General features: G+C 43.6%; 4 protein-coding genes across 4 annotated transcripts; 1 reads left to right on the top strand and 3 right to left on the bottom strand.

The window, feature by feature from the left end:
* Nucleotides 1-1,241: 1,241 nt before the first annotated feature.
* On the bottom strand, nt 1,242-8,194 carry uqcrc1 (ubiquinol-cytochrome c reductase core protein 1). The gene is made up of 13 exons (XM_071894668.2): nt 8,116-8,194; nt 6,323-6,463; nt 6,040-6,126; nt 5,769-5,898; nt 5,090-5,288; nt 4,768-4,847; nt 4,545-4,660; nt 3,810-3,953; nt 3,171-3,331; nt 2,940-3,025; nt 2,717-2,805; nt 1,957-2,032; nt 1,242-1,846 (listed from the first exon to the last, which is right to left on the bottom strand). Exons 1-13 carry the CDS (start codon nt 8,176-8,178, stop codon nt 1,782-1,784), a joined length of 1,437 nt encoding a protein of 478 aa, XP_071750769.1. The 5' UTR covers nt 8,179-8,194; the 3' UTR covers nt 1,242-1,781.
* Nucleotides 8,195-10,028: 1,834 nt separating this feature from the next.
* LOC139908077 (tubulin monoglycylase TTLL3-like) lies at nt 10,029-15,847 on the bottom strand. The gene is made up of 15 exons (XM_071894660.2): nt 15,757-15,847; nt 14,706-14,792; nt 14,444-14,547; nt 13,841-14,003; nt 13,658-13,713; nt 13,416-13,544; nt 13,198-13,312; nt 12,968-13,075; nt 12,673-12,865; nt 12,403-12,551; nt 12,078-12,321; nt 11,011-11,270; nt 10,673-10,848; nt 10,279-10,516; nt 10,029-10,162 (listed from the first exon to the last, which is right to left on the bottom strand). Exons 1-15 carry the CDS (start codon nt 15,845-15,847, stop codon nt 10,029-10,031), a joined length of 2,247 nt encoding a protein of 748 aa, XP_071750761.2.
* Nucleotides 15,848-17,937: 2,090 nt separating this feature from the next.
* hmces (5-hydroxymethylcytosine binding, ES cell specific) lies at nt 17,938-20,662 on the top strand. Its single transcript, XM_071894664.2, has 7 exons — nt 17,938-18,060; nt 18,197-18,411; nt 18,886-19,029; nt 19,107-19,259; nt 19,642-19,796; nt 19,883-20,075; nt 20,190-20,662. The coding sequence occupies exons 2-7, from the start codon at nt 18,223-18,225 to the stop codon at nt 20,379-20,381; spliced, it is 1,026 nt and encodes a 341-aa protein (XP_071750765.1). The 5' UTR covers nt 17,938-18,060; nt 18,197-18,222; the 3' UTR covers nt 20,382-20,662.
* rab7a (RAB7a, member RAS oncogene family) lies at nt 20,657-26,160 on the bottom strand. Its single transcript, XM_071894665.2, has 6 exons — nt 25,829-26,160; nt 24,018-24,080; nt 23,684-23,810; nt 22,906-23,124; nt 22,514-22,642; nt 20,657-22,378 (listed from the first exon to the last, which is right to left on the bottom strand). The coding sequence occupies exons 2-6, from the start codon at nt 24,068-24,070 to the stop codon at nt 22,283-22,285; spliced, it is 624 nt and encodes a 207-aa protein (XP_071750766.1). The 5' UTR covers nt 24,071-24,080; nt 25,829-26,160; the 3' UTR covers nt 20,657-22,282.
* Between the last annotated feature and the right edge of the window lie 697 nt (nt 26,161-26,857).

The raw sequence follows: 26,857 nt of genomic DNA on the forward strand, positions 1-26,857 counted from the left end.
TGTCCCGGCCCGACCAGCAGCATCACTGCCACAGATACAGCAAGACGCAGGACGACACAGGAGTGATGATGTCACACGACTCATGATTCAACTTGTATATACTACAGCAGGTCCTGGTTTACAGCTGAGGTTGTGACGTCAGTTCTGGATATACACTTCCCTCATATATAACATACGCTAAATAAAATGTTTCAGAGAGCAGTGATCTCATCCTTTCTATAGATACTCTACTCAGTGAGTATTGACTTCATACCAATCATTCTACAGTTTAAATACACGTAGAAAACATATCAAAGAGTAATTGGTAGTAGTAAGGCAGTATAGGCTATAATAGAATCGGAAATTCAGGAATAAGATATTAGCACAGTGGTAAGATACAAATACCTGCAATTTATCAAAAAACAAATATTGTACCTCTAACATGAAAGTGAAATAAAACTGAAGACTGAACAGAGAAAAAGCAGAGTCCTTCTAGGAGAGAACGTAAAATGTGGGGACAACAGCTGTGCTCATGAATGTGAGGTCTGGACTTCAGTAGAGTCCATATTTGCCAGAAAGCGTACTGGTCATTGAACAACACTGAAATTCACTGCTGTGTGGAATTTTTAGCCCTGGCAAAAACAGTAGGTGGAATAATCTTTATTTTTATGTGGAGGAGGTGTGGTGTGAGGTGTGAGGTCGGTGTCTTTAGAAATACAGCAGCCTACAAAGTACAGGAACAGTATTTCCAGGCACAGTTCTTCTTCTCTTGGGGTTTTACTTATTTTCCAAATCCACAAGTATGTTTTGTTTTATTATTATTATATTGTTTTTTGTTTAGTGTGACTGCTTATGCATCAGCCTCAACGCCAGCAAAGTGTAGACAAACACTGGACTTACAGGATGAGGCTCAACAGCAATTGTATATTTCATTCTGTGTAATAGAGCAATTTTACTTAACTGGTTGTTGCTCTTTCGCATGTGCCTCAAAGTTAAGATTTTGAATCCTTTCCCAAAATGGATCAATAAGCAATATAAGCCACATGGTAGCTGGAAATTAAATTGCAAAACAGTGTTAAAAAACCCCAAAGTGACCTCACCATATGGATGTTACAGGGACTTTGAAATATCTTGTATACTTACAACGCAAACCTACTCACATCAGTAAATATGTCCCACACATTTTATACTGCACATATTCAAACAATAATGTAATACAACAGCTTCAATTTGCAATACACTACAGATCCACGGGAAACAAATGTTTTAGAGTATTTTATTTTTGTCGGAATGAGAGCTCCTATTATGTACAATAGAGGACAGAAACAACATGTTACAGCAATTTATAAATATACTTCTGCTCCACACTACTGGTTGTACCGGTCGTACAGTGTCCTGATTTAACGGCAGATGGATCATTTAATATTCAAAAGTCCCCCCCCCCCTCTCCAAGTCAGTACCAGGTAATGACATGGACCTGTCTAATACAATCAAGAGGTAATTATTGATAATTAATCACTGATAATTACAGTGAAACTCAACAACGTGCAGACAGGCTGCCCCCCTCCCCCTCATAACTAACTAACAGTGATTAGCGGGCGGGATAAGAGTGGGAGGCACGGAGGCGGGAGAGAAGAGGGGAGTAGAATGGATGGCTGCCTGCGCTGTTGAGCCGAGGTGTAGGCAATCCTCCGATCTTCACTCTTGTGGTGATGGAAGGAACGAGGGAGGGGAGGGGGGCGAGGAGGAAGATGAGGAGCAAATGTGGGACACACACACGGAGCAGCACAATGATGGATATCTTAGAACCTCAGCCAGTACATGGCACTGCGCATTCTGTTGTAGTCGGGCAGCTGCTCGACGGGGCCTGGTGGAGAGAGGCAGGAGGGAAAGGTTAGAGAGCAACACGGCCGTACAACGCCGACTCTCTGAGTCAAACCTTGTTTACGACAGGGCGAGAACCGCGGCAGAACTCACCGACGCCGGCCACAGCGGGACACTTGTCATAGATGTATTTGGAGCAGACGTCGCGCACCATCCTGGGGGTCACAGCCTGAATGGAGAGATGGGGAGGAGGGGATAGGTATGAATGCTAGAACCAAGAGGTGTGTGTGTGCATAAGTATATGCTGGCGACAGGTGAGAAGACTTCAAATACTGATTTTGAAAGGGCATTGCATCGCACACATAATGGATTTCACAGATATTTTTTTCCTCTCAGTTTAAATATGCTCACACTAGACATTTAGGCAAGGATGAGGTATCAGAGACTGTACACTATGACTCCCGAAATGTTACTGACGTCAGGACCGCTAATCTCGCAGGAACTTGCAGAATTTCAACGAGACACCAATCAAAACAAGAAGGCAGGTGGACAGCTCACTCCGCCTCACCTCACTGTAAACTCGGCTCTCATTGGTTATTAGCTGTCACCGCTCTTAGAATGAATCTATGATCCTCACACACCAGGCCTTGCTCAGGAGCCATGCAGATGTCGGGTTGTAAATATCAAACATGTTTGATGTTATTGGGGTGACTCAGATTGGTCTGCAAGTCCATTGGTGCAGTTAATATTTAATCTTTAAACCCCTCACACTACCACAGAATCTGTGCTAACCATCGGTCCCAACCAAGCCTCCAATCAGGATTTCCTCTCTGATTGACGGGATGAATCTGATAATCATCTGGTGTGTAGCTAGCCTGACTCAGAGGGGCAGAGCTTCAGACTGTCAACTCACATCGATCCGGGCGTCCCACTCTGCCAGAGGAATACGACGGCCATAGTTCAGGATGTGTCTGCCGATGTCGTCGCAAATCGGCGTTGTTCCTAAAACACAAAGAAACAGCTGTGTTGACTTGTGACTCACAGGTGTGTGTGTGTGTGTGTGAGAGAGAGAGAGAGTGAGTGAAAGAGTGAGTGAGTGAGAGAGAGAGTGAATACATGACAGATCCATTAAGTACCATTAAGCTGTCCCACCAGGCTGGCCTTCAGAGCATTCTTGCCTCTGGCTACATCACTCTCTGTCACTGTGGTGCACAGGTTCATCCTGCAGGTAGTACAAAGTGGAAGAAAGGACGTTAGGCTCATTTTATAATCAAAATATGGAACACCACATATGGATTAAAAACAAACAAACAAACTGGTGTATCAATGTCAAGTGTATGCGTCTCTCTCCTGCGGTCCCCACTGACCAGGCATTCTGAGACCAGTGCATCATGTCGTCGATGTGGAGCGCGTCAGTCACAAAGTAAATGCCCAGCAGACCGGTGTCGCTGTAGGAGGAGTGGAAGGCCTGGAAGCTGTGGCACAGGTTCTCCTCCACCGCCAGGCGGGCCAGACGACTGCTCAGATGCTGCACGCGTGCCACACACACAAAGACAGGAAAATAAGTGATATTCTTTCAATTGTTTGAGACAACATTTCCTGTGGTAAACCAGAAAATATGAAGAAACACTGTTCTACCCAGGGATGGTTTACATATTCAGCTGTTGGAGATGGAGGATTTACAAAGCACCAAGACTAAACTGTTCAAAAAGATGTTTCGGTAGCTGCATGTGCATCTCAGCTTTTGTTCCTCCCGACAGGTCCAGAGGCAGGGGTGAGGCCCCTGACCCAGGTTTTCAGAGAGGAGCATTATCTGCCCCTCGATAATGGCCACTCAAGGCATGTGCAGCCTCGAGTGGGCAAAGCTTAAAGGGGGTACAATGATGAGTCAATATGATGGATTCATTTTTGGAGGTATCCCATGGTATCCCAATTATAGTTCATCATAGTGTGTCAACTAAAAAACAGACAATGCTAGTGGAAACACGTTATTCCACTTTCCTGACCTTTCCACCACCGTAGGTGATGTCAAAGCTGCCGACAATGGAGTTGGCCACCATGAGAGGCACGATGTCTGGGCTGGCAGCGTTGGCACCCTCCACAGCGATGGCAACGTGCGCCAGAGGCAAATCATCGTCACGCATAGTAATCTGTGGAGAGGCAGGATAGGAACAGAGCAACAAGATGTGTTAATGATCTGATTACAGTGGCAGTGAAAATAATATCCTTACCTACACTGCATGCTCAATCTCAGGCCAGAATCACACTGTGTTGTATGTATTACTCTCCAGTGGAATTTCATTCATTTCAAATGAGAGTCTGTTACTGCTGCAAAACTCTGTTACAGATGCATTGCACTGCAACGTCAGGTTGCATGTGCTGGATTTCTTCTAATTATGCCTAGATAATGCATGTGTAAAATAATACCAATGTTGGTTGAAATCAATTCATCAGTGAATTAGAATTTTGTAGTACTATAATTGATAACTATATCTAATTTCTAGTTTCTATATCTAAAATGTAGTTTCATTTTAATATGTTTGTGCCATAGCCAACATTCAATATCTTTGAATTTGACCACTTTCATGCCATAAAATTACAAGTATTCAGTGTCTGGGAAAGCCTCCGAGACAGCATTCAGACTATGGGACACTAAAACTCTCCATTGAAAGCCACAAAAACAATACTACCACTACTAACAATAACAACATACTCCTGCAAACACCCCCAACACATCTCACCTCACTGCCTGTAAAACGGCAGGGAGACAACACAGGGACGGCATCACCCTCATACTCAAAAGACACTCCGCTGAAGTGAGTCTTGGCCAAACTGACCAGCTCCTCATGGTTCACACCTGTAGAGGAGGCAGATCAGACACTCATTACAGACACAGCAGACATCCACAGGCTACCACACTAAAGGCAATTCCTGACAGTGCTTGTTAGGAGGAACAGGACCTACCTCCAGCAGCAGCCAGCACCATGCGAGGAGCCTTGTAGTGGCTGTTGATGTAATCCACGAGGTCCTGACGGGTAAGAATCCTGGGAGAAAAGACATAAATATTACCATCACTCGCACGGGAAATGTTGAAGGATTTAAAATGTAAATGTGCTTATGTTAATGTGTTACAAATGTAAAATGGCCCACACACTGATAAACAGCAAGAGACGCAAAATGAGATGCGATTTATTTAAATGGTGAAATGTATAAACAACAGTGTGCTTTTGAAGAAAGCAATTCAGAGTTGTTCTGAATGTTTGCATGTATCTGAATTTCCTCCAACCTGGCATTGGTGGAGGGTCCAAGGACACTGTGCCCCAGAGGGGTGCCCTGGAAGGCTGTGGCATGCAGCAGGTCCAGGCAAACTTCCTGCAGGTTTCCCTCGACTTCCTCTAGCTCGCGCAGCACCACACCCCTCTGTTGCTCGATATCTGCCTCGCTCAGCGAGTTGCTCTGCACCACCTCTGACAGCAGCTCCACAGCTGGGGAAACGCAGAGGGAGATAGACTATTCACAACCAAGAAGGAGTGTACACACTCTGTGTGATTCTACAGCATCACAAATGAAACACTAATTTGCTAAAACAGACAACTTACAATACTTTCCAAAGAAGGTACACAGTATCATGAAGTAGCTGAAATGTCTTGCAACATTGCACGCTTGCTCGTAGCACTGTCCTCCATTATTGAGCAGTTGAAAATGTGTGGAGAAAGAAACGCGTTTTTGTTCCAAAACAGAGTACAGGCTGGACAGTGAGTCTTGAAAACCAGAAATCTTAGTACCTGGCAAAGTAATCCTTGACTCATTAGTATTCATCAACTACCCCATCAACCCCCCAGCAGATAAATTACGGTCATTTTGTGCTATGGGCCATTAAAAATCTTACTTATTGGCCCTTTAAGAAACATACTGATACTGGATAGATTTCCATGCTGGCTACAGTGGGTAACTAGTCATCTCACCTTTAGGCAGGTCTTTAGCCAGGGTCTTCATGTAGTATGCAGTGTGCTCCCGGGAGGTGTAGGCGCTCAGGTGAGCACCCATGGACTCCACCTGCTGCTCCAGGGCTGTCTGAGGGTGCTTCTTGGTCCCCTGGGGAGGGAGAGGAGAGGTGGAAATAGAGACAGAGAGCTGTGTAATGGAACTGTTTAGCCAAACAGGTAACAGAAGATTTGAAGAGTTGCTCTAGCAGATTTGAGGTCAAGATGCCTGATGCCGGGACATGATGCGTACCTTGAAAGCCATATGCTCCAGGAAGAAGCCCGCTCCGTTGTTCTTCTCACTCTCATAGCGGCTGCCAGCACCAATCCACAGTCCAACCTGAGACAGGGAAGACAGGAGGTATATGGGATTAGTTGATTTGCAACAGCCATCCATCACAACATTCAGTCAAGGTGAAAGGGTGAGTCTAGACTGGATGAAAGCGTAGCATTTTTGAATTCATAGGGCCCTACAGAGTCGAGAATCTTGTGTGAATATACTGTTTTAAAGGAATCCCCTAATTCTATGTTCTTACAGTGCATGTGGCGTGTCCGGTGTCCTCGGAGGCGATCCTCAAGCCGTTGTCCATGGCAGTGAGGCGTGTTTCAGGGGCTCCCACCAGGCTCTGGGCATAGCTCACTGAGGACTGTCCACGCCTCAGAGACAGCAGGATGGGCTAGAGGGGGCAGAGACCAGTTATTTCAAAACAACCCTAGAATCAGAACCACTTGCACATTTTCTTTTGCAAGCTAAGTATTTTCTATCTTCTCCTTTCAGAAGGCATTTAAATTAGTTCAAATGACTTTATGTGTGTCCCTAAAGGTTGTTGCATGCTTTTGAAGATTATTATTCTTGTGCAAAACCCACCTCACATGCAATGTTACCACCATATGCTTTCTCAAAGTCAGGGGGAAAAACTTAATAACCATAACAGATCGCCCAGCTACAACTGGCATACTCAGGAGGACACTTGAGACTGGAATGTCAGTATTTAACCATCAAGCTACCAGGCTTGGCACATCAACAGCCTCTAAACTAAGACTGGCAAAGGATATTGACACCACCACCGCCATCTTGATCAGTACACCTACAAGGGCTGACTAAGAACATAAAAATATACAGGTTAAATGTGACTTTGAGGGTTAAAAGGTGGCAGACGTTTTAGCTATGAAATTAAATAGCAATCATGACTCAGAATAATCCTGTTCACCTACAATACAAAGTTAGGGTAGCTGCCATGTGGAGCTTCCTTGTTCATTATCTCCGCCAAGGAGCTCGTTTTAGCCCCTAGTTAGTTCGTCTGTCTGTCAGCAGGATATCTCAAAAACGTATGAACGGATTTCTATTAAAAGTGGTGGATAGTTAGGCCTTGGGCCAAGAAACAACTCATTACATGTCAGTAGTGATGCGGATCTTTCCGCCCTTGATTATTATCGTTTTGTAACCATTACTATGAAACTAACCGAGATAGTTAGCTTCATAGTAATGGTTACAAACTAACCATCTCCGTTAGTTACTATGTGTTACTTAGTTACTTCCTTACTATGAAACTAACGGAGATATTAACCTGATTCAAATCTAAAGGTTATGTTTGCAGGGTCAAGAAGTCAATTAAAATGTGTGATGTCTTTTAGTTATAACAGCAAGTTGGAGAAATCAGCGTTTGCGGAGGTTTGCGTTATATTGTAAGTTTGAGTGTGCTAACGTCCAGTTTTATAACTGTATAACTAAGTTACTCGGCTACAACTTGACGTGGCAGTTCAAATGTCGTATAAAATAGCTGTGTCGCTATATGCAACTGTCATACTATGATTTGAGATGACAAGAAGTGAAAGAGATTCAAAACTTAAGTAACAAACCCACTGGACTGTCAGTGTCTGCATCTGTCTGGACACAAAGTCACCAAGCTAACGTTGCGTTAGCTAGGTAGCTTAGCTAGCTACGTGAAGAGGGTAAATGAGGACAACTGACAGACGCTATCGTGAATGACCTTGCAAATGACAAAGGCGATTAAAACAGCGAGAAATTGATCTGGATATTATGCGTAGAAGATGGATGTTACATATCAGGTGTTTGTGAGAAGACACAACGTCTTCCTTGCAGTTGACCTTGTATTCGCTACTAGCGTTAGCTAGCTAATGCTAACCGGTTAACAAACCACTTCCCGTTGCTGACAGTGGACAGGTTAGCCAGCTAGTGGCTAAAGTTAACGAATTAGCAAGCGGTCCATCTTCTTCGATGGACGCTTGTTTGCTACATCACGAGTAGTGCTGTTATCAACCGGGACATTTTATGTTACAAAAGGCTGAAATCTTTACGATAACTTACACTGCGGGATTTGGCGAGGGCTCGACCCACGGTACTCCCGACTCGGCACACAGACGCCGCCATTTTTTACAGGTTACTGTGACTCGCACGGCTTCTTCTGCTTCTTCTTCTTTTTCTGAGTTTCCGGCAGACTGGATGCCTTACAGCACATTGCTGCCTCCCACAGGTCGGGATTAGATTGCAGTTCGTAGTGATTCTATTTCCATAGGTGTAATCCTGTCGCGGCGATGAATTCAAGGACTGCTTTCACAATCCTTGACTGATTCTCGGTAGGATTCAGCAGGCTTTCCATTGAAACCGTCTTTGTACCCAGATGTGATACTGCATCATATAGCCTTTCTCTTTCTTCCATGTAACATTTGCATTCCATGAGTAAGTGTTTCACAGTTTGTTGTTTTCTGCAAGTTCCACACAGTCCATCTTCATGTTTGCCCATCTTTGCCAAGTCCCATGCCAGCCGACAGTGTCCCAGTCTCAGTCTAGTCATAAAAAGTGTGTGCCTTCTCTCACTCCCTAAATAACAATGTTCTTTCTTTACACTATTTTGTATAGCGAAGTAATGACGCCCCTTCTTTTCATTTTCCCACTCTTTCTGCAACACAGCTGTTATATTTCTCTTGATAATGGATCTGTACTCATATGTCCCAATGGGTACTCTCACATCTATGTCTCTCTTCAGTGCCTTTTTGGCTGCCATATCAGCTGCCTCATTCCCTTCTACCCCCACATGAGCTGGCACCCAAAGAAACCCCCCCGAATCTCCTGCCTGCTCAATCCTATATAACATAATCAACAGCTCCACCACAAGGTCTGACCGGACTCCCAGCTTGCATTCCCTAAGTGTCATCAGAACTGAAGCCGAATCTGAACATATGACTGCTCGCCTCTGCTTCACCTCCTCAATCCACTGCAATGCCTATATTATAGGCATTAATTCTGTTGTAAAGACTGAAACCCCCTCGGACAGTCGCTTGTATTTTATAATTTCCAAATCTGGAATGCAAAAGGCAAATCCTGATTTTCCAGTTTTGGGGTCTTGGGCCCCATCTGTATAAATTTGGAGATAATGTTCCCAGTTGTTCTTTAGCCTTTCCCACACTATGTCACCATAAGCAGTATTATCATGTTTTCTTATTGTTTCTAAGACGCTGAAGTCTATTTCTGGCGTGGGTAAAATCCACGGTGGTACAACTGGCCAGTGAATTATAGGAGCCACCCCTACCTCTCCCAACTCCAGCCGTTCCATCTCTTTATTCACTCGCGCGGCTGTTCTCGCGTGATGCTGATTTCAAGTGCTGTCGGAATTATCTTAGCTGCGAGATAAGCACACATGAACGCCCCCCTCCAACAAAGCCTGCAACAAAGTAGTAGATACCATGATGATACCCTAATTGCCAAAATAGAAAAAAAAAAAAAAAGTGTAAAAGTGATGTATACAACAACTATCCGCGAATATATTAATACATCCCGTCCCTGTTGGGGTTGTTTCTCCTCTTCATTCTGCCACTGCAGTACAAAGTTGTTCTGTGCCGCTTGATTTCTAACATAAAACAACATTCACCAAAAAGCCACATTTGTTTCATGATATGTTTGTTATTATTTACAACCAAAGCACTTGAATGTGTGACAAGTATTAGTGGTGGTACCTCAAAGGAAGGAATTTACTAGGTGCACATGAAACCAGTATGAGTGAGCAAAGATGACACAAGGTTATGCTTGCATCACAGCTGACCACTAAGTTACTAAACATTTCTTCAAGTTAGTTCTGACTGAAGGAGCATATGAATGGTTTGGCCAATCCCCCTTCTCTTGTTGCGTGTTTTGGTTTGCACTGCCATGGGTGTTGATACGTCTTTGATGAAAGCCCTGGTGTTGGGAGATGTTTCTGAACCTGTACCGTGGGTGTAGGACTGCTAGAGGGCTTCAGGGCTGTAACCACCAAGGGCAAAGATGGACCTTGGTGCCTCTCGGGGGAACAGGGTTGGACTTTCTCTGAGCAGAGCTTCAATACCTGGGGTCTCCTCCTCCAGAAAAACATGGAGTGGGACTGGGCATTAATGGGCATTTGGAAGGAGTTGATTACACCCGTAGGCAGCCTGAAAGTTTCAGTTGGGAGGGGCATGGGCTGCTCAGGAGGAAGAGAAGCAGGGAGCTGAATCCCACTGTTGGGGTAGTTGAGCTGACACACTACAGTCTTGAACGTCTTTGCAGGTGGAGGCTTTGTTTTTTCTGCTAAAGGCTCCTTGTCCTTGATGGGGGCACAGCGTCTCGGTGCTGGGGGGACAGGCCGAGCCTCAGGGGGGTTGGAGAGCCTTGGAGGAGGAGGTGGGCGCGGGCGTTTGATCCGGGAGCCCTCAACAAGTAGGTTGACTCCCACATACTGTGGCACTTCTACTGCTGCCTTGAAACCAGAGAAATAGAGAGCATAAATTAATGAATGTGTAAACGAAAGAATAGGAACAAGAAAAAAATGTGCGCTCTACAGTATAACACCCTGACAATAGGCCACTATAATATGCACTATAACCTGAACAGGAGAACAATCTCTTTTCTTCACCTGCTTATATATGAGCTGAAAGCCTCCTGTGTTTGCGGTCCGGTCTACTCTCCAGTCCAGGACAACCCGTAATGTGTCCTCCTGCACAGCGGTACAGAGGTGGGCTGTCACAACCGTAGAGGGGGCCATGGTGGGACTGGCATTAATCTCTATCAGCCATGGACGCAGATCATGGCCTAAAAATGTAATGACAAAATAGCTAACTAGTGATAAATATCCTTTTTTCATAGAAAATGTACATGGAAGAATACTATCTTTGCTGTCAATTTTAATTCAGTTGCTATATATGATTTGGTAGCACTTGAAAAAGCAGTTTTAAAATATTAGATACGTCCTACCTAACATGAAGTCAGCACCATAGAGCTCAAAGGTGTTTTTGCGTGATTCCATCAGATCCTGTGCAGTCTGCAGTGCGTGGATCACAGCCATTTTCATCCCCGGGACCACCACAGTCCCCCACTGAGCTGCCCGGCCCTGGCTGGACAGGAAGGCCCTGAACTGGTCACACGACCACATGTTGTCTGCTGGGACGCCTCGGTGGCGTAGCTGGGAGGGCCGCAGGTGCTTCTGGATGGAGTTATTACACAGGTGGACAGAGCTGGTAGGATGGGGCGAAGGGAAGCACAGGTTAGAAAGATAAATGAGTTGTTCCTAATAAAATCAGTTTAATTGCAAGTCAAGTGGACAGTGTGCGGGAGCTTTTTCCTGTCATGATAAATGAGAGGAAATTAATAAATGAGAGGAAATGGGAGAGGAATAATGGAGGACAACAGACAGAGGCATAAAGAGACAATGGGGAAGGGATGATAAGGGATAAAATCACAACAGCCTTTCATTATAGTTTTACTACTCTGTGTCCTCAAGCCACTTCCTAAACTTTCTTCTCTTTGGCTATGGTTACACATTTATCATTTGATCATGCCAAGACACATTTAGTGACAGGTCTGGACACACAAAAATCAGACTTTGATCTTCAGAACCAGATATGGCCGGGCTTGCGTTATGATTGGAATTCTGCCTAGTCCAAATGCAATCCAGCCCCTACAAGGAATGTAAAGACATGGAGAGGGGGAAAAGGTGCTTGCAGGAGTTATTACGTTTTTTTAAGTGTTTGATTTTTTTAGTGTTTGATTTATTTTTGAATATATTTTCTTTTGTTGCTTAGAATTTGTGTCAACATTGCTGGACATACAGCGATATGATTTCAGAAAATCCAATCTTTAGAATCAGATCTCAAAATCCTACTGAAATGACAAGTGTAACCATAGCCTATGTTGAACTCTTTCTGTCTCTCTCCCTCTCTCTCCTCTTTTTTCCTGGTCACCTTATGGTTTACCTGGTCTTACCTCTGCTTCTTTCTTTCTTTCCTTTTTTCCTCATCCCCTTATTAATTGCCCTGTCTTACCTGTCCAGTGTATCCAGCGAGAAAGGCTGCGTGGAGAAGCGCAGGTAGCACTTCATATAGAACCAGACGGTGAGAGGGTTCCAGCTGGTGACCAGGAACCACTGGCGCACGTCAAACTTGGTGCCGTAGATCAGCAGGGGGCGCTCCAGGTACTTCTGCACCACCCACTTGCTGTCCTTGATCAGGGCTGGGTCACTGTGTACCAGCCTGAGGATCTCACCCAGACGCTTGGCGCACATAATGCCTAGAAGTCATGTGGAAACAGGTTGGTCAGGACTTCGGCAGATACTACATGAACTGTCTGGTGGCGTCCGACCCGTCTCACCTCTGCCTCTGGACTTGGCTCCAGGTTTGATGATCCAGATGTTGTGTATACCATCTGTGTCCAGCTGTGGACTGACCTCCCGCAGCCTCTGCAGCATGGCCTGGCAGCGGTCCACAAAACGAACGCTGTCCTCGATCTCTGCTCCGTCACTGAGCGAGAGAGGAGAGAGAAGGAGTGACTCTGTGGTGAGTTACTGAAGAGCACTTTGGTTTCCCTCTTTCCCCCTCTCTCTCTCACTCTCCCACACACACTTACACCCAGTGTACTCACTGAACAACGAGGTAGTAATTGTTGATAAACTCTGCCCACTGCTCTTTCGTAAGTGTTGGCGGTGTCTTCAAGCTTATGTCTATGTCATTGTGCTCCAGACTATCCAGGAACTCCTGGCAAACTTTCAGCGCACTGTCAATAATTTTGGAAGGCACCAATGCTGCGGCTCGTCGCTTGCATCGTTTCCTCTGACCTAAGGGTGAAGAAACAAAATGGCAGCTCTTTCTATGTGGCTGTACTGAGTAACTATGCAGTTAATTAGGCGAGAGATGGTTTGAGACCAGACAAGTCTCACTCTGATCTGACTGATCCTTGCCACGGCTCTGTTCCTCTCCCTGAACACCCTGCTTCCTCTCCACAATGCACTGCAAAAGACTGGTGCAGGCTGTTCTCCTGTAGTCCTCTATGGAGAGAGACAGAGACAGAAATAGAGGTTAGTATTCTAAGCTTTCTGAATGAGTGAAGGCTGAAAAGGGCTGGAAATACAGCAGAAAAAGATATGCGATAAATGAAGTGACGTTTGACCAATGAAAGCGTGCTTCTCATCCTCTGCTCCTAGCCTGTAGCAGCGTGGGAAGAAAGTGTCTGGGTCAGCTGAATCGAACCAGCGCAGGTTCCTCAGGTTCACACACAACCCCACCTGATGGGCGGATTAAAGAGAGGTACCGATCATGGGTGGGACAAGGGACCACTGAGGAGACACTTTATGCTATAAGAAATGAATGATAATAGCATAATTGTACCTTGGTGGTGAAGCTGCCTGATTTCGCGAAATGATTGGTAATCTGTTCCTTTTGCAAGGTGCGTGTGTCGACGGTCTCTCTACGGTTTGTCCAATAGAAGTACGCCATTTCGTTCCGCACCAGGCGGGACTGTGGAATGAGAAGAGGGAATTGATGAGAGAGCTGAATCTGTGAAGAGAAGAAGCAATATCACCCCAAGTACAGCGCCCACAGACGTCTGCATCCGCAAAAATAGTTTTTACCATTAGGTCATACATTCCATCTTGATCGTCCTCTTTTTCGACATCGTCTGGGTTGTCTGAGGAGAATGAGTGATGGTAAGGAGCGGAGAGGCTAGACAGATCAAATATCCACACTCAACATAATGGGAAATGTGAATTCGAAAACAACCACACTTTCATCCAGCTCACAGTCATCGTCATCGCTGTCCTCGGCATCATTGGTGTCGGTTCCTTCGCAGTACTCATCTCCGCGACGCCGGTACACACGCTGGTTGGGGCGTGGCATGCGACGCTCAACCCAGCCTCTGGCCCTCAGTGCTGCCCTGACTACAGGGTAAGGGCCCTGGACAGAAAATATCTTATGCATCTGACAGAACAGACAAGAAGAGACAGAAATAACAGATGACTTCTTGGGACCATCGGAAATTTATTTGACTATCTAAATGATGTGCATTATGTGAGTTTGACTTGCAGATGGAAAAGCTTTTTGTAACTTTAATAAGTCATCATCTGAAAATAAAGACCTGTTTTTCTCCAGCATCCTTTTACAGCCTCAAATTACATGAATTACAAGGAATCTATAAAGTCCTTATGGATTCCTTGATGGATTACTCATGTTTAGCTGTCACATACTGTCGGTCCTAGCAGCAAACGCTCGGATATTAAATTCCAGTGTGAAACATATTTGAATCCAGTAAGTCTCTGCTTAATCAAAGCCAGGGGTGACAGTGCCACACCGCAATAATGAGATGGTTCTTTAAGTAACGTGGACAGAGACAGAGGCATTAAGCTCCTGAAGATCCTCACCTTCACAGCTTTGTCCACCAGGGCCTTGGCTGTCTTCAATCTCTCTGGGTTAAGAACAGGGAGGTTGAGGATGCTGCGGTGTACTTTGCCCTCAGTAGGTGTTGCTGACACATACACAAACACACACACACAAACACACACACACACGCGTACATGAAAATATAGGTCTAATGAGTGAATTATACTCAGTGGCCATTACGAGGCTTGAGAATTACTGCAGCTTTAGGTGTTAATGTTAGTGCAGTGTGTTGGGTATGGCTACTTGTTTGCAGGCTTTTCTCTGTGGCTTGGTTGCACCGCTGGCCCACAGCTGTGACCTGCTGATCCTTACTGGGGTCTCCCGTCTCTCCTGCAGGAACAGTAACATCAGGAGCAAGAACAACAATGAACCACGTGAATAAGTGTTAGCATCTTGGTTTGTCATCATTCAGTTGTTGGGCATGTTTGGACCCTTTGTGGGAGAGGTGACTGTACCCGGAGGCATTGTTTTAAGATTTTACACCAGACAACATGACATGGAAACATACCTACCAACATAAATTGAAGTGAGACACGGGGTAAATGTACAATAGAATTTATCTAGACAATAACGAGTTCAATGTAATGAATGCAGGAGTGTTGAGACATCTCCTCGAGTGATTTTCCTCTACAACATTGCCCAAAAAGGTGACATAGTGTATCACAGCCTTCAAGTGCTTGCTCCATTTGGACAACATTTGCAAAAGCATTGCTACAGTTTCTGCAGCAGACTTGATATTTGCAAATGTGCTTGATCGAGTATAAACAAAACACCACCTGCTGGATGATCAATAGAATGTATGAGTCATAACAGCACTTGGGTGTAATGTAATGAGTATTCAAGATATATTTAGCATGGTGTTCACAAAGCCATAGAGACTGTAACTGAAGCTTAAGGCTTGACATCTTCACCGCAGGACCAAAAAGGGCAAGGCCATGAAACTTTAATGCATGGCCTCTGAATTCAAACATTTGGCCACCTGGTGTTTTTGAGTGTGACCTCATGATTAATTCAACATTCTTGATCTATATTCTTGGCCCACTGTATGAACACGAAGTTCAAATCCTCTGGTGTGTAAGTCATATTAGTCATGCAGCATTAGCCTATACTGTTGTTTCAGATCAATGTTATTTGTCTTCTCAATCTTCTGCGTATCTTAATTTGGGGTACTGACTGTCTGTCAAAGTAACAGTTGTTTCTGTCAGTGTGTAACAACTGCCTATTCAGGGGGCAGGAAGATGGCTGGTTCAGTTCAGACAGGTATGGTGTTTGCTAGCTGCTCTCTGTCTCTCACCACTGTCTGGGCATGGTGTGGGACATCCGTCAGTAGCCCGGTCTCCCTCCTGGCCCAGCTGGACAGACTGTCTGGACCTGCTGGCCTCCATATTGACATTAGCTCTCAGTGGTCCGGGGCTCCGGCAGGTTGACTATCTCATGCTTCTTCAGGGCAATCTTTTCTTCCACGTTGTTGCTTGGTTTGATCAGGCAGTAACTGCTGTAGAGGACATTGACAAGTATTCAAATGGGCAACAATCATACAAAGTAAAAGTGTCTTAGACCACTTAATTATTCGTATAAAACTGTCACACCAGGGGCAATGTTACTTGCTCATAAAAAAGAAAACAATTCAACACATTTCAAATACAGTTCTTAAAACATTGTCTCATGCATTGTTGTCTACTGGTCTTGTAGAGCAGTCTATCTGTATGTGCAGTGGACTATAAAATGGGTCAAACTGCTGTGCAGGAGACAGCTTGGCTACACCTGTCAGGTTTGAAGCACCCCGGACAGGGCAGAGTTACACTCAGTCTTCCTTCAGATACTGTGGGACAATGGCTCAGATCTGGAGACATAACCTGACTCTAACAACAGGAATGTTGGCCAACTGTAGCAAGCAACATTGTGAGAAAAGTTCCTCCACCAAACACCTGTCACCTTTTCCCTCATACTATGTCACCTATATGTGAGCTTGGGCATTCATTCCAGATAGACAGGTTGCCTGAATCAGCCAGTCATTTCTGGTTGAATTCATCAGGTAGCATCACTTTGAGCTGTGAAGCCACGTAAATGCTCGCAACCAGTGCTCCCTCATTGAGACAATGTAGCTAGCTAGCTGGTAAAGTAACAAAACCAAACATTTTAAACTTTTACACAAAAATGTTAAATGTTGCACCACTCTAAACAAAGGTCTACAAAGCACTGTTTTGTTTTTGTTCCTCTTACCTGTTAAAATGCTCAGGTGTAACTTGGTGCCGGTTTCAACGGAGCTCTACCTGTTTACTGTCGCCCTGGCAACCGCTTTACGGGCTGATGCTGACACAAACCTGATTGTTTTAGATTTAACCTAACATGAAATGTTTTTTAAGTCTTAATTTACCAAGCCTAAACCCTTTCACACTGTCAGGCGTGGCTTGCTTTGACATGAGGAGTATTTTAAGAGACAGATACAATAATGGAAAATCACTATAATATTCCAACGATATTCCTATAGGGACTCTGATTTTGACCTGATTCACCTTATCGTACTTTATGGTAATTTTCATCTCCTGTATCACTATAATATTAATTTATTTTTGCTACGATATATGCACAACATGCCTCTAAATTTGGGCTATTGGATTCATTGAGGGCAAATAAAACTGTACAAAGAATAAATCAAAGTTTCAAAGAAAAATCGATTGTTATCAAAAGTCTTCAAGGATTGCTACAATGGGAATTTGTTAGATGCTAAGATAGCCTACATTTCAATACGCAAAATAGTGTGTTGTGCAGTAGTGATGATTTTTACATCTTGGCCATGCTGTACAGTCTCACCTTTATTGATGCACCAGTAGGTGGTGGTAAAACCCCGCTTACACAAACACTGCAGCCTGCAATGTGGTGAGTGCCAACATCCTTTTGTACGTGATTTTGTGTTATGCCTTATTATTAATCCGTAATAAAGTAGTAACTGGATTTTGCAACATTACAGTAGCCTACTTCTGTTATGGTGCTGTGCATTTCTAGAAGTACATTTTCGCTCGGGATGTCAACAAAATTTGGTCCAAATAAAACGTCTTTAACAAAGGATATGTGCAACAGTAGACCAGGGATTACTTTCCCTTAAGTTAATGTAAAATACTCTGAGTAAACCATGTCTCACACTTTTATTTTATATTTATTGCATTTGTCCCGTCGCGCTTTTTGATGGTACCCGGAAGTAGCAGCAGAGTAAACACACGCAGCAGCTCGAGCTCTGTACGTTTTCCTCCTCTGAGCTTTATGCTATCTTTGTGTCGGGCAAAGTGTTGGTGGGGGCATAATGCTGCCAGAGTTAATGCCAGCTTTTTTGTAGACTGAAAGGTGGACCTTTTTAAAAAAAAATTTAAATAGACGATATTTGACTAGACTTTTTTTTTTCTCTCTCTCGATATTTGACTACACGGCGCGCAGCTCTACGTCACTGTGTCACGTGCTCCCTCACTCAAACGGTTCAAGTCCAGACAAATCCTGTCCCGCACCGTAGAGACACACACACACCGCCCACACACACACCGAAGAAGTTAACACTGGAGAGCTAACTACACAACACAACAGCACAGCCAAAGGTGTTGGACAGGTAAGCAGAAACCATCTTTGTCAGCGGTTACATTATAACCAGAGAGAAAAATTAACCGACGCTAACATGCTAACCAAATTTAAACACATTGCATAAATATCGGCACTCGGCTTACAAAACATGTTGAACGTTTAAGGTAACTGAACAGTGAAGTTGTACACGATGTGTGGGAGAACTGCATGCACTCTGGCCCCGGGCGAGGTGAGCCGAGCCTCCCGCTACAGAGACCGAAGAGGGCGGCGACGGCGGCCCAGGTGGAGGGATGGAGATGCAGATAAATACCAACCTTCATACAACAAGAGTCCCCAGTCTATGAGTCCCGTCCTGCTGTCCCAGAGACATTTTGATGAGGTAATCTCTCTCTCTCTCTCTCTCTCTCTCTCTCTCTCTCTCTCTCTCTCTCTCTCTCTCTCTCTCTCTCTCTCACACACACACAAACTCTTTCCCCCATTTGATAAGATTTTTATCTCAGCGAACCCCATCTTAGAAGACTTTTGTTAGTTATGACTTGTAGATATTTGCATAGCTGTCTGTACTGTCTGTAGGTGTGGTGATAACAACAGTGGATACAGTAAAACCTATAATAAAGAAACAAATAGTCATCCTTATACATTGTCATTGGGTTGCCTTCTAAGGAGAGCAAGTGAAAATAAAATATTCTTTATTTTGCTGGGGACCCCCTGTAACCCTCTGAAGGCCCCCTGGTGGTCTCTGGACTCCACTTTGGGAACCACTGAGCTAAATGCCTAAAATTGAATGTAAATGTAAAAAACACCAGCAGAGGGCCTAAATGGGTTTGATAATGTAGCATGTGTGTGTCTTCAGAATGCCCCTGCGGACAAGTGTGTACTGGCTGCTATGCGTTGGGGCCTGGTACCCGCCTGGTTCAGGGAGAACGACCCAAGCAAGATGAAGTTCAACACCAGCAACTGCCGCAGTGAGAGTCTGTTGCAGAAGAAGTCTTACAAGGTGCGTACAGTTTCTTACAACACTGCTTCATCATGTTTTGTTTCTGTGTCTCTAATCACCTTGTATTCCCCCTAAAGGACCCCCTGCTAAAAGGACAGCGCTGTGTCATCCTGGCTGACGGCTTTTACGAGTGGAGGAGGCAGGAGAATGACAAGCAGCCTTTCTTCATCTACTTTCCACAGACTCAGAGACCCTGCGCTCCAGAGGAGGCCGTCCCTGACCTGAAAGCGGTTAGTGCTGGAATGTCTACAGCAATATAAGCACCATCGACATTGGCATTCATCATTTTTCATCAAAAACAAATGTAGAGAGAATGCAGCGCAGCCGGAAATTGCCATAGCTAAAAATTTCCTGTTTGGGAGAGGGGCCAAGGCCACAATGTGCACTGTGTCCACCAGTTTCTTTTGTGTAGAATTCAACGTTTATGCTGCATACAAATGCCTGCTTGTAACTTCAGTGCCAGAGTGGGGACTCTTAAGAGTCATGCATAATACATCAATGAAGTCCATCACCTGTATTTTCATAAACTGCTCATTTTCACTATTTCAATTAAACTGTATAAATTGTATTTATATGACCCTGCTCCTCCACTCTTTGCTGTGTTTTAACTAGGAAGACAAAGAGACAGATGAGTGGACTGGGTGGAAGTTGCTGACCATGGCTGGACTGTTTGACTGCTGGACACCCCCAGGTGGTGGAGAGCCCCTTTACACCTACAGTGTCATCACTGTGGATGCTTCCTCAAACCTGCAAGACATCCATCACAGGTAAGGTTTGTTGATGGGCAAACGTGCTGTGTTTTTTTAAAATTTGTGTCAGTATGAAGCCTCAGATCACTGTGGTTATGTTTCAGGATGCCAGCAATTCTGGAGGGAGAGGAAGAAGTGAGAGGATGGCTTAATTTTGGTGAGGTGAAGTCTTTAGATGCCCTGAAACTGCTCCAGTCTAAAAACACTTTGACCTTTCACCCCGTCTCTTCGATAGTCAACAACTCACGCAACAACTCCCCACAGTGCCTGCAGCCAGTGGATCTTCAGAGCAAGAAGGTATTGCATTTACTATGATACTTTATTCACTTTGGTTAGAAAATCAGCTACACACTGCCAGTTGTCTAGCAAGTAGAAAGGTTTCGGCTGACAAATCTGACCCTTGACCCCTAGGAGCCCAAGCCCACAGCCAGCAGTAAGAAGATGATGAGCTGGCTGAAGAGCAGCACCCCTTCGAAGAGGAAGGAGCCCGACGCCTGTGAGACTAAAGGAGAGCAAGAAAGCAAGCCAGAGACTCGTCCCAAGTCTGCAGGGCCTCTGCAGCAGTGGCTTCAGGGTGCCAATAAGAAACGTAGAACCAAGTGAAGATGTGGACTAGGACCAAAAACTCTGCATTATTGAGCATTTAGGCTTCATCTTTTGTATTCTGCTTTACTGTTAGCTTATGAATGAGGCTGAGAAGACAGGCATGAGCAAAAAGGCTGCATATTCTGGCTATGTTTCTTATGTTAGTGATTGCTAAATGTTTTATAAATTCAACAAAAATTTCCGGTTAGCTGGCAGCACTGGAACACAATTTCAGCTTCATACTTTCATTCTGAAGATGTCAATAAATGTCAGACAGAATAAACACAATATGCTTTATTCAAGATGTTTTATTACCCTTATTACTTGAAACGCAAAGACATTTGCAAACAATGTAGATGCTATGCATTTATCATATTAATAATATAATAATGATGAATGCCAATACTTCCCCCCACATTTTTTTTTCTTTTTCAAAGTTATGTATCCTATCTTGTCCTCTATGATGCAATTCAAAGTCTAAACATAATATACGAACAGACAGTTAAAGATCTGATCGGTTAAAATAAATGTCAAGCACTTAAATCGTTTGCCAACACCAGCAGTTGGCAGAGACAGATATGGAGATTGACAACACAGCTTTTGCCTTCCCCACAAGATGATTGAGAAGTTTGCAAATATACAAAGTCTTGCAATAGTTGACAGTAAAAAGAAAGGTACTAGCTAATAGTACTCAGTTATTATGAATGATGATATTTATATGTGAGAAAAAATTCTGTCCCCTCCGAAACTATCAGGTAGAACGTCATGCTGTCTTGATTTGGTTCATTCCCATGTCAAATTTTGTGCTAACAAAGAATAATTCATTACAAGACGAAACTTGACTCCCCCTATAGAGAAACAGCAAATAACCGGAGTTGGTTAGGGACAGCATTTACATCAAGGAGCAGAGTCTGAATTCACACAACGTCCTCTACTTTGAGCTATAATTGTGTTTATTGTGGCTCCACAATGAGATGTCTGAACAGGTCTTCAGTTGAACCTAGATGATAGCAAAGTGCAAAAAAACTTTTGAACATACCTGTCTGATGGACTTGTTATGGAACTTGATTTTCAGTTCTAAGCCAATTAAGAATCAGCAGGCAGCACATTAACATGATCCACACATGCGTTTTCACACCTATACAAATTACACATTCTGATCCTTCACAACTTCCTCCACCACGGGAGCTTAGAGAGCCAACTGCTAAGTCCCGACTCTGCCTTGAGGTGTCGGAGTTTATTTTTTAAGTGTGGATGAGGCGAGGTGATGCCATGGAAATGAGTCTTGAGTGTGAAACATTTTTTAAGCCACAAGACAGATGAGTAAAATGGGGGAGCAGTGTTTCCTCTATATTCATGCAGCAGTGGTGGACCATGAAAGTAAGAAAACAACCACCACTGCTAGAGAATTTTTTGATTTAAAAAATGCCATTAGTTTGTCTAACATTACTCATAAGCACAAACAAGTATAGGGATAATGCTTAGATTGACCACTTTTATCATATGTATCCAAATAAAAGCAGTTAGAACCAAAACTGGGTGCAAAACAGGGATACACATGGAACCGTAACCAAGATTAGCCCAAACCACCACTGCTATGAAAAAAGTACATAGGAAACACTGGGAAGTAATAAGCATCATAGAAGTAAATGCCATAATGTTTCCTCATGGTGTTCTTTGGGCTAGGAGACTCATATTTTTATAGAAAATGTGTGTTTTGTATACATAAGGAGGTGAGTGCAGCATGTTTGTGTGTGTAGTAGTATACTCCATGAGAGGGACGCTGCTTGTATCTACAAAGGCCAGTGATAATGTTGGGCATCAGGGATCACACAGTCGGGCAGGGGAAAGAGGGTATATAGACAAGGCAAGACAGGGTGGTGAGGGCAGTGACGACCCCCCGTACATCTTCAGAGTCCTCAGCAGCTGCAGGTCTCCGCTGACGGCTTGGCCCTCTCGTTCCTGTCCAGCTTTATCGGCTCAGGGAACTCGTTGTACAACTCCACTTCGGTCTCCTGGAAACAGCAAATATACAAGAGTGAGGGCTTCTCCCACCATCTAAAACTACCAGCATTCACAGAAACTGAGCGCTATATAAAAATGACAATTATCAACATGGCAAAATCCAGATGATGCTGCCCTTCTGTTACCTGTTTAAGAGCGTTACGTGCAATAGTCTGAAAGGCCTGCTCCACATTGATTGCCTCCTTGGCGCTGGTTTCGAAATATGGGATGTTGTTCTTGCTCTGACACCAAGCCTGTGCTCGCTTGGTTGTTACCTGAAACACAAAGGCGTTGGTGGTGAGATGTTATTCTTAGAAACATCAGACACATAAGAATGACAGTTTTATCCAAGCTATTTTTAAAAGGGTTCCATTAGTCTGTCTAGTTTTAACACCATCGTTATTACAGATTCGTAAGGCCTCATCAAAGATATTACCCACAACTGTGCACTTTGCAGAAAACCAGAAACATTCTGACATTTAAGTTTCTGTAACGGCACCCCAGGCATTTCGGTGTAAACCCGGTCACCTGGACCCACCTGTCTGTTCTCCAGGTCGATCTTGTTGCCCAGCACCACAAAGGGGAAGTTCTCCGGGTCTCGAGGGCTGGCCTGGATCAGGAACTCGTCCCTCCAGCTGTCTAGGGTCTTGAAGGTGTTGGGTGCCGTCACGTCGAACACCAGGACGCAGCAGTCTGCTCCACGGTAGAACGCTACACCTAAGGACTGGAACCTCTCCTGTCCTGCTGTGTCCCAGATCTGAGATACAGAACAGAAGGGAAGTAAGCATCAAGGAAGACACAGTGACCTGCTAGAGTTTATACAAGTCCTTCTAAAATGAGACTTCAATCACTGAAAAGAAAAAAATAGCCTTACTCATCCCCACAGGGCGGTTTTCATGTTAGGTGTTAAAATGAATAGAAATTGATTGTGGGTATGAAAGTAAGCATCTAAGGAATAAGCCATTGGAAAATCTTTGCTGTCAAAACTGACATTTTAGACAGTTTGATCTGTATTTTGAAATATTGGGAACTCAACATTACGTAACAATTTGTTTTCCTAACCGGACATATATATGTAACAGTTTGGAATCAACCCCTTAATGATGATAAAACTGCCAATGTGTTTGGACTGTTACCACATCAGAAAAGAGAAGAACGATGCAGTGTTACAGCAGTACACCATTAATCAGTTCTTCATTCTGTTCCACTTACCCTGTGATTGTTTTAGATAAGATAGCAGGAGTGTTTTACTGAGATATTTGCGTGTGTGACATTCCTGTGTGACATTCTTCTTTTGGTAATTATTTCCCCAGTACCTGCATTGTGACAAGTCTGTCATCCACCATGACTTCTTTCGTCAAGAAATCAGCGCCTATTGTGGCTTTGTACTGGTTACTGAACTTCTTATTCACATACTGGTTCATCAGCGAGGTCTTCCCAACTCTAGAAAAATTCACAAGACAAGATTCAGAACATATGAGAAGCAGAGACAGAGGGAGAAAAAGTTACCATCATGAACCAATTGGTGAAGTGCAAAAAATGGTCCTTTCTTGCTGTATTAGATGTTGGAAAATCAGTGTTTTCTTTAGAATCGACAATAAGGGATTGCTCCTTACTGTTCAAGCTGTCAAACCTCAACATAACACTCACCCAGAGTCTCCGAGGATGATGACTTTGAGTAGTACTTTCTTCCTAGACGTCATTGTGCCTCAACTGGAAAAAGAAAAAACACGCATCAGAACGGAAAATAAAAAACCTGAACGGCCCAACATTGGAATTGCTCAAACAAGATAGATATAGTCTAACCCTAGAGATGATAAGGTTTCAATCCCTATGGTATTGGCCTACAGATTTTGCAGCGTGTGTGTCTGTGTGTTGAAATACAATCTAATGAAATAGACTAGTTCTGGGAATGCAACTAAGTGAAGTGTGTCCTACACTGAAGTGTGTTTAATTGCACAAACAACAAAGCAGCGTACAGTAGTGCATCATGTTGACTTCCCCTCCAACATGTTCCAATATTTAGCCTAAATCGCTGGTAAGAGAAATCCTAATCCTGGCCTACCCAAGAAAAATAGTACATGTAGGATCCAAACTGTTCCATCTTAATAATCATCTATACACACACACACACACACACACACACACATAGATTTTCAATAAAAATGTAGGTCCACCATCCCTTTTGTTAAATTTGGACAAAATGCGTACTCAACATAGGCCTAGGCAATTCCTCATTTCCCCCCTCCCCAAATATTAGGCCTGTATCTCTCACTGCCATGGACTGGCCTACATTTTCTTAACAAAACACCAAAAGCCTTGATAAACATCTCTGAGTTCACCCCGGCCCCCACCCACCCCCCAACACTCCCATTCTGTCTTCCTAAGAATTCATGCAGAAATGTCCTTTTATATCGCTGGTGATAAGCTCTGCAACCATAATTTAGATTCTCTGTTAATGGGTGATCTGGATCATCAGAAGTATAGACTATTGATGAACTAAAATCAAAGGCAGACCATACATTCTCATCTCTGCACCAGCCCAAGACATCACCAAGTATTTCTGACTTTGGCTGAGTGAGCATAGCAATAGCAAACCACCACATACTGCTGTAATGACCAAAGTCCACCTCTACCTCTGATGTGCTCTCATCTGTCATTCTATTCAGAGGAGATCTTTGGAGAGAGCATTGTTGAAGAAATTGTTGTAGGTTTCAACTCAACATCACCTATTAGTACTGCATAATACTAGTAGTTATGTCAAACATTCAATTTAATAGGCTAGCCTGAACAAAACCCATGGCTTGAATCTGTCAATACTCATATGGAGCAAGACTAGCATACAACTATTGGTGCGGCTCTCATAATCTGCAACCCATGACACTGTGTCAGGGACTGATCACATGGTTTTAAGACACAGGGCTAACGGAACCATGACTTGGCAAGCATGATTTAGCATAGCTAATATTGTTGCTGGAATAAACATACATAGAAATCATAGTGATGGATGAAACTGTAAACCTATCTGCTTGTAATATTGCCACTTCACTAACTGTAGCAAAGGTTTATATCACCATCTTTGCCTAATGACCACAAATACAGACATCACAAGCTCGGGAAGGGTTAGCTAGATGAACTAACCACATTATATTTTGACATCAATTTAACGACACATTGTAAGACAACCTCAATTCCCACGCAACCAAAAGCTAGGTAGGCAAATGTAGGAAAACAATGTGACATGGTTTGAAAAATTCTACCATTAGCGTTACTGAATACATCGTTTCATCCAAACAATTTACGCTAGACGTATCCCGTATCCACTACTAGCATGACAGTGACAGTTCTTTATTAAAGCTAACGTTTAGTTAGCTAGGCAACGTTTAGACAAATGTTAAGTTTAAGGCCAGCTACATTGTTAACATGTAGCGAAACCAATACTGAAGTCACCACAAACCAACCTGGGCGAGGATCCTCCGGTCAGAAAAATGTCAAAAGTGGATTTTCCCTGTGACTTGGTTGTAAACGTTAGCTAACGCGCAGGCTAGCTAGCTAACAAGCTAAGTTAAATGTCTGCCTAAGAAAACAACACGTTTATAACGTTAGCAACTAAATATTTTTTGCTAGCTAGCCTCGCAGCTAACTTTAATGATCAAAATCAACACGGCCACTGCCGAGGTATGACTCTCTTCGTTTAACAGCAGCGATTTTTCTACAATACTGCCTTTCGCCTTGTTCCGCTGAAGCTACCGTTCCGTTGACGCTAGCTTTTTTTTGTCAAGCTAAACTGCTAACAGCTAGCCGAGCTCTTCACTTCCTCCAAAACAAGCTCTGTCGGTGGGGGCTGACGTCACCGCAGGACACGCCCTGCTAAAAAAAAGTAGAAAAATATAATGTTTTTCCTTCTAACATTAGAACACAAATTAAGTAAGAGCATCTTGATTCGAATAGCTAGTGTTTTTACATTATTTTGTTTTTTAGTTTTTCTTTTTCTTTCCCCTTCATATTCTTTCACAAATTCTGGCAGACTGGACCACACAAACATATTATGGCAATGGAAACTCAAGGAATAGTCTGTAATGTATATCATCTACTGAATAGACTATATGCAGAAATGGTCCATACAGCTGACACTCCAACGATGCAGTACTGCTAACGGAGGTCAAATGGGGTCCACTGACACAGGGCCCTTAGAAATTCCAAATCACTAAAAATTACTAAAAAAAACAAACAAAAAAACTACAATTACTGATATTGTCTGACTTTAGAAATGGAAATAAACAAGACCAGGCCTTCTCTGCCACACACACTACAACAATTAGGCTACTGAAAATGTTTTCTACAGCTGTAAAAGAATTGAGTAACAAAGGCCATTCACTGCCTGGGCTCCTTGCATGGTCTGATGTTGTGCCATCATAGGCAGGTGTAAACATGCATTCTTGATATCTCTAATGTTTCCCCCTGAAAACTATTTGTCAGCGTTGATATGC

This window comes from Centroberyx gerrardi, chromosome 5, assembly GCF_048128805.1.
Source record: "Centroberyx gerrardi isolate f3 chromosome 5, fCenGer3.hap1.cur.20231027, whole genome shotgun sequence".
In the NCBI taxonomy this organism is placed as follows: domain Eukaryota; kingdom Metazoa; phylum Chordata; class Actinopteri; order Beryciformes; family Berycidae; genus Centroberyx; species Centroberyx gerrardi.

Bases quoted from the DNA above. Each gene is read 5' to 3' on its own strand.
- uqcrc1 (XM_071894668.2), bottom strand. From the start codon at position 8,178: ATGGCGGCGTCTGTGTGCCGAGTCGGGAGTACCGTGGGTCGAGCCCTC. The intron at 4,661-4,767 runs GTAGGTCCTGTT...CCTCCTCTACAG, and splicing joins GGTGCTGGCTGCTGCTGGAG to GTGTGAACCATGAGGAGCTG. The intron at 3,332-3,809 runs GTCAGGAAAGTG...GCACGCGTGCAG, and splicing joins TCACCTACGGTGGTGGAAAG to CATCTGAGCAGTCGTCTGGC.
- LOC139908077 (XM_071894660.2), bottom strand. From the start codon at position 15,847: ATGGAGGCCAGCAGGTCCAGACAGTCTGTCCAGCTGGGCCAGGAGGGA. The intron at 13,714-13,840 runs GCGATGACGATG...CATTCTCCTCAG, and splicing joins CACCAATGATGCCGAGGACA to ACAACCCAGACGATGTCGAA. The intron at 11,271-12,077 runs GTAAGACAGGGC...CCATCCTACCAG, and splicing joins TCGCTGGATACACTGGACAG to CTCTGTCCACCTGTGTAATA.
- hmces (XM_071894664.2), top strand. From the start codon at position 18,223: ATGTGTGGGAGAACTGCATGCACTCTGGCCCCGGGCGAGGTGAGCCGA. The intron at 19,797-19,882 runs GTAAGGTTTGTT...GTTATGTTTCAG, and splicing joins CTGCAAGACATCCATCACAG to GATGCCAGCAATTCTGGAGG. The intron at 20,076-20,189 runs GTATTGCATTTA...CTTGACCCCTAG, and splicing joins TGGATCTTCAGAGCAAGAAG to GAGCCCAAGCCCACAGCCAG.
- rab7a (XM_071894665.2), bottom strand. From the start codon at position 24,070: ATGACGTCTAGGAAGAAAGTACTACTCAAAGTCATCATCCTCGGAGAC. The intron at 22,643-22,905 runs GTGGGTCCAGGT...TTTGTGTTTCAG, and splicing joins TCGACCTGGAGAACAGACAG to GTAACAACCAAGCGAGCACA. The intron at 22,379-22,513 runs GTAACAGAAGGG...TGCTGTTTCCAG, and splicing joins CACGTAACGCTCTTAAACAG to GAGACCGAAGTGGAGTTGTA.